This window comes from Venturia canescens, chromosome 9 (genome assembly GCF_019457755.1).
Source record: "Venturia canescens isolate UGA chromosome 9, ASM1945775v1, whole genome shotgun sequence".
NCBI classification, from domain to species: domain Eukaryota; kingdom Metazoa; phylum Arthropoda; class Insecta; order Hymenoptera; family Ichneumonidae; genus Venturia; species Venturia canescens.
The window spans coordinates 3,989,256-3,995,746 of NC_057429.1; the positions used below are offsets into that span (position 1 = coordinate 3,989,256).

The 6,491-nt window shown below is 44.0% G+C and overlaps 1 protein-coding gene across 1 annotated transcript; it reads right to left on the reverse strand.

The window, feature by feature from the left end:
- Positions 1-2,301: 2,301 nt before the first annotated feature.
- On the reverse strand, positions 2,302-4,355 carry LOC122416252 (uncharacterized). The gene is made up of 5 exons (XM_043429013.1): positions 4,341-4,355; positions 3,876-4,008; positions 3,357-3,512; positions 3,039-3,278; positions 2,302-2,784 (listed from the first exon to the last, which is right to left on the reverse strand). Exons 1-5 carry the CDS (start codon positions 4,353-4,355, stop codon positions 2,357-2,359), a joined length of 972 nt encoding a protein of 323 aa, XP_043284948.1. The 3' UTR covers positions 2,302-2,356.
- Between the last annotated feature and the right edge of the window lie 2,136 nt (positions 4,356-6,491).

Sequence of the window (6,491 nt, forward strand, 5' to 3'; positions counted from 1 at the left end):
TTCTGAATCTAGACATTTTCGTGTCTTCCAAAACGTACCCCCGACGAAATATATTTCCAAAGTTTGCAAGTGGCCGCTGCGATCCAATTATCTACAGTTTGATAGTTGCCGAAAAAAGGCACCTGGAAACATTTATTATGTTAGAACTCAAAGAAGCAAAAAAAACTGAGCGTACTTAATTCAACAGAGCAACGGAATTCAAAGACGTTTAAGGTACCTGCATTGGTTGTGGAGGTAAACAATTTAATTTCAGGATAATTTAGAAATAAATTTAGAAATTCAGCATAGAATTTAGAAAAAGGAAAATTAAGTTAATTAGTAAAGCTGAAGACTTTTGGGATGAATTTTTGAGATTATATGTTACGGTTGGAGTAAAAAATTTAAATGATGGGCACACATGCTGCGACACAAACATATGAAAGTTTGCAGGTATTCGCTCCATACCGCAGTATTGGCACACATGCTGCGCCACAAAAATATGAAAGTTTGAAGGTTTTCGCTCCATACCACAGTACTACATTTTCAATACTATTTGAAAAGAAACACCTTAAAACTTGCTGAACCAAGTTCCATTACATATTACCATAATCAAAGATAAGGGATGATCCGTAGCATATATATCTATCCACAGAAATTTCAGAGTTCGCAGGTATCTGCTGCGGTTCAATGTATCTGCGCAATGAGCTTCGAAGACAGCAATTTCAAATCTATCCATAAATGAGCAACTGAAGACTTTTATAATCAATTTTTTACTTCATATATATGTTACGGTTAGAGTCAAAATGTAAAATGAATGGCACAGTATATAAATTGTATAGTTTGCAGATTTTCGCTGTATTTCAATGATCCGAATCTACAGCATTATAATGAAAAGTTGTCAAAAGTCATGATGTCCCATTAAAATGACATAGCGCACATTGCATTCAGAAATTCTGTATGTTTCTGGGGATGTTGGTAGGCATTATATTTGATCACATCCAAAACTGAGCAACTGTAGATTTATCGGAATGAATTTTTTTAAAAATAATTCCATATTTGTAGTTAGTTTCCAAATTTATCACTCGACAGACCTAATGGGAAAAGAATAACTACCCAGTATACCAAGACCAGAAATTTTTTTGAAAATCTGATTTACAAAATGTGCAATTCAAGATTATGGTTAGAAACCTCTCGAATCATGTTACCACAATCATCATGAAGGAGTAGAAATTCATAAGACACATATTAGGCAACGAATTAATAATATGAATCGATCCGCTGCAAACTGATGGGTTGAAAACAAGGATCGGAGAGGGCAGAGCCAAACTGAATATCAAGCAAATTATGGGGATGTTTAAAAATAATGACAACACAAGATATAAATTAGAAAACATTTATTCAATTGAAGTTACTAATATTCTTACAGTTGCGAGTATTTTAGTTCTATTTATTCGTATATATAACCTTGACATATAACCACGCCACTGACGATATATTCGCACTGGACAATATTTTTCGTACTCTGGTTTAATTGAAGGATTATATCAGTTAACAATTATTTCCAATCGAACGAAATAATGAAATCTTGAAAAGTTTCGTTGACATATGCATCGCGCATTTTTTATATTTTTTTTCACACACACATCACAGACTACATTTACGCGGCCGCTTTGATACCGGTTTAATATATCACAAATAACAACATAAATAGTAATCTGCACTTCTTTAGATGATGAAAATTATTTTTTTATTTATCCCGCACGCACTTCGTAATGTCGAAACTCTATTCTTACGATCAAAAACTGACACATGGTTTGTACCCATATATATATGTATATTGATTGATTTATGACTGCTATTACCAGTTGTGCTGCGCCGTGTGCTACGTTCTGAAGTTGACGTCATATATATTGTACATTCGTAGTCAGAACTGAAATGCACATGCTATATGCTTGCGCATGCCATTTCAAACTTTGATGTAATTGGCCCAGGATTTTTTTCATTGCTCATTGGTTGGAACAAGAATATTCTCACCGGGAATTGGTGATCATGGGGGCCAAGGAGCCTATGCTTGTAGCGGTCAGAGTACGCGTATACAGATACGTCGAATCCCGAATGTATTAGTAACTTTTGCATAATCTTAAGCCCGTGCAAAGTTTTTTCTCAGCAATTACGACACCGATCATGCTGATTTTGGGCTCATTCGACAGAGAACTTCTTAATTAGCTGAAAGTTCAATTTTCAAAGCCGTAAAGAACTCATGAGTTTCGTAATTAAAGAAAATCGCATGCCAATTTTACCCCCACCACGGCGAATCGTTTTATTCAGAGAAAATATAGTCTCGGCGAGAGCCTCAGGCCAGCAGACGACAGAGCTGTCAATGTACTTGTCCCGAGACTCTACCGAGTCTCTTGATATCCAGAGACGCTGCACTTTGAGCTATGTTTGTTATTAATTGCCAGATATCTACAAATGTATAGGCGCAGACAGGACGGAATGAAAGCCAGACGGGGCCGTGCGCTAAGCAGCTCGCGGAGAACGAGATCCCTGCGTAGTCACCACCCTCACAGTGACTCATGAGATGCGTCAGAAGATCGCGGAATGCTCCTTCAAGACATGCTGTCACGTTTGCGCCAGCGTGAGGTTGGCAGATACGCAATGTTTCCTCCCGACCACGTAGTTGAAAACGTTTGAAATAACGGGCTGTATCGTGCGTGATGATGATCCGCCCTCCCGGGGGTTGCACATCCCCGAAAGCCTCGTTCCCCTGTGTATTGCGCGTTCTTCCCCCGCCCGTTTGTATATCTGTAATCAAACAAAGGCGTGAGTTATAGAGTAGAGATCGCCGATAAAAAGGCATATTGTAACTTTAGTGTACCTCGTACTAATCGCGGTACGCCAATAACGAGTCAGCTGACGAGTCAACTGACGAGTACCCTGTGGTAAATATAATAAAGCCTTTTAAACATATCCTGTATATACCGCAAGGGCTAGTGATAAAGAGAGAGAAAGCGTGCTAGTGAGGGAGAAAGAGAGAGAAAACGTTATTATTTCTTTACCTGAATCACACTCCATCAGCTCTTGAAACCATAGGGCGAAGCGTCTAGCTTCTAATCGCTCCTCGTTTAGACGCTCCTCCTCCTCCTCCACCTCCTCCTCCTCCTGTTGGGCATCCATCGGATACACCCCCAGCTGATTCTCGGGCTGTACGATGTCATCTTCCTGCTGACGATGGTGGTGATACGATGGACCCGCTATCGCTCCATCGTCATCGTTAGCTCTGGCTTGCCGGTACACAGCTGTTTGGGTTATTTCATAATTTCTGTTTATTAACGCGGTTTATTTTTGTTTTATTATCACTGTACGACTATGCTTACCCAGTATATCAGACCGATCGCTAAACATCAAGGAGGGGTTGAGAATAGTCGACGCCTCGTCGTCATCAGACTCGGGCTGCAGCGGTATCGGTTCGGCCGATGCTGCCGAGGTGCTCGCCCTAGGCTCTTCCTCAGCCCTCTCCTCATGCTGCGATTCTGAAAAAATACCGCTCCAGTAGTTTTTATATCTAAAACGAAAATCGAGGATAATAAGGCCAAAACAGAGCTGAATACGCACGGTAGAGGGCGGTTTGATGCTCTAGAGCCGCTTCCTCCACAGCTCTCGTCGCTTCAGCGAGAGCCTCTTCTTCTTCGTCACTCACCGCATCGTAAAACTGCCGATAGCCTATGGTGAAATCCTGCGGTATCGGCTCGGCCGGGGCTGCCGAGGTGCTCGCTCTAGGCCCTTCCCCTACCCCCTCCTCATGCAGCGGTTCTGAAAAAATACCGCCCCAGTAGTTTTTATGTCTAAAAACGAAAATCGAGGATAATAACGCCAAAACAGAGTTGAATACGCACGGTAGAGGGCGGTTTGACGCTCTAGATCCGTTTCCTCCACAGCTTTCGTCGCCTCAGCGAGAGCCTCCTCTTCGTCACTCCCCGCATCGTAAAACTGCCGATAGCCTATGGTAAAAATAACTGCTGTATTGTGCTAATCGCCAACAACAGTGATTTATCGAGATAATGGTATTTACATCTGATTTCATCGACAAGGCCTCTTACGCGGGGAGCTTCTAAAACACCGCGGCGCTGTAACTCCTCATACACAACACCCAGCACTCGTTGACCACTTAATATGCTTCTGTTATAGGCCACTACTAGAGCGCGTAAAGGGGCCCATCAGATTACGTATTTAAGTCTGTTCACGAGTCGATCACCCGATAAACGCAGCAGCTCGTAACACCATAGGTCGTTACACCGACGTCTCAGCTGAGCGCTATGCGGTTTTGTTAGACGTAAAAGACCCAAAATACAAGAACGCACTGATTCATCCGACATTGTAAGGGGTAATCGTTAAATACCGCTCTATATGACGGTAGAATCGCTACTGACATATCTCGAGCGAGAAGATAGGTGTGAATCATAATTAAAATGCTAGCGATACTTTTTTCAAGACAGCAAAGGAGCAGTCGCTGAAGTTTAACAGTACTCTGCATGGTCCCCGGTGTTTGCGTGAAAAAGCACGCGCACGAGTGAGACAGCTTTGTTTATGCCTGCAAGCATATTTCCGAGCATATTGCTCCATCTCCTGTATAGCATCTTCTCCCGAAGACCGAGCTGTGTCTTTAGCCCTCGGAGATACGCCCTTCATAAGTGAATCGGTTGAATCCGCAAAAATAGCATATAATAAAGAATATATATCGATGGGGTTTGTTTAGAGGTATCAAGAGGCTGGCGCCGTATGCGTCGTTTTGACAGCTCTGTATAAAGCATCGCGTCTCACAGGAGAGCGAAAGAGAGGATTGCTCGCTAAAGGATCGGTGTGATGAGAGCGAGCGAGACGGTATATGGTATCACTGCTACAACTCTGAAGCGCTGTGCCTCTACATCTAGCGAAAGAGCGAGTGAGAGAATGCACGGTGTCACGAGCTTGAGTGAGAGGGTATATGCTGTTGCTGCTGCTCTCGCGCTCGTGCGCTTCAGAAGAGAGAGAGTGAGCGAGAAAATGTATCATGTCTCCAGGTGTGGGCGAGAGGCTGTGCTCTATCTCTCAAATGCTCGAGTATTGTGCCTCACGAGAGAGAGAGAGAGAGGATGTATCATGCCGTTGGAGCGAGCGAGACGGTATATGCCTTCGCTGCTGGCTGTTGCTTAAAGAACCAGCGCGATGCTATGACTTAAGGTCAATGCTACGATGACGTACTCCCCCGCCTGCTTAGAGGCTATGCACGGTGAGCGCGAGGTATCGCATCTCAGGAGAGACGGAGCGAGAGCGTATACGTTGACGCGTATGCTAGCACGAGAGCGCGTAAGAGGGTGTACGTCGTCGAGATTGCAGCCACGTGCAGTTTTGATGAAGCAGCGAATACCTCAAGCTCTCGCGAGGCATCGCGCCTCGCGAGCGGCCTTATCTAAGCGTGAGAGTGAGTGAGAGGGCATGTGTGAATCCTTTGCCCCGTATACGAGGATGACTGCATCGAGCCGAGGTGTCAGATGTTTTACACCCCTCCTGTCCTTAGTAGTAGAGCTATGCTGATTCCGCGCCATGTAGGAATCTACCTTACCGACCGTCGGTAAAGTAGATTCCCTGCTCAAACCCAAACAAACCCAAACTGTCGGTAATAAAAATGGCCGTCCAAACCCAAACGGTCGGTAATAACGATGGCCACTCCAAACGGTCGGTAATAAAGATGGCCGCCCAAACCCAAACGGCCGGTGATAAAGATGGCCACTCTAACCCAAACATACCCAAACAGTCGGTAATAAAGATAGCCACTCTAACCCAAACAACCCCAAACAAACCCAAACAAACCCAAACAGGCATTAAGGCAGTTTTCCCAAACAGTCATTAAGGTTCCCAAACAGTCATTAAGGCAGTTTTCCCAAACAGTCGTTAAGGCAGTTTCCCAAACCCAAACAGTAATTAAGGCAGTTTTCCCAAACAGTCATTAAGGCAGTTTTCCCAAACAGTCGTTAAGGTAGTTTCCCAAACCCAAACAGTCATTAAGGCAGTTTTCCCAAACAGTCATTAAGGCAGTTTTCCCAAACAGTCGTTAAGGCAGTTTCCCAAACCCAAACAGTCATTAAGGTTCCCAAACAGTCATTAAGGCTCCCAAACAGTCATTAAGGTTCCCAAACACACTCGCGAGACCGCTTCGAAGTGTGCCTGGGGATAGCCACTGGCCCAAACATGTGATCGACCTGAGCTCACCCAAACAAAGCCAAACAAACCCAAACATGTGATCGACCTGAGCTCACCCAAACAAACCCAAACAAACCCAAACAAACCCAAACATGTGATCGAACTGAGCTCAAACCCAAACATTGAGCTCAAACATTCAAAGTCCGCGCGCCGTATAGTTCGCGTAAATGCCGATAGATGGCGATTTGGCTAGTGGAGATGTGGCAGCACAGGCCCTCTCGAGCACAGAAGCAGCGAGATTAGCCGGTAAAGAAGAGAACGAGAAATGGGTA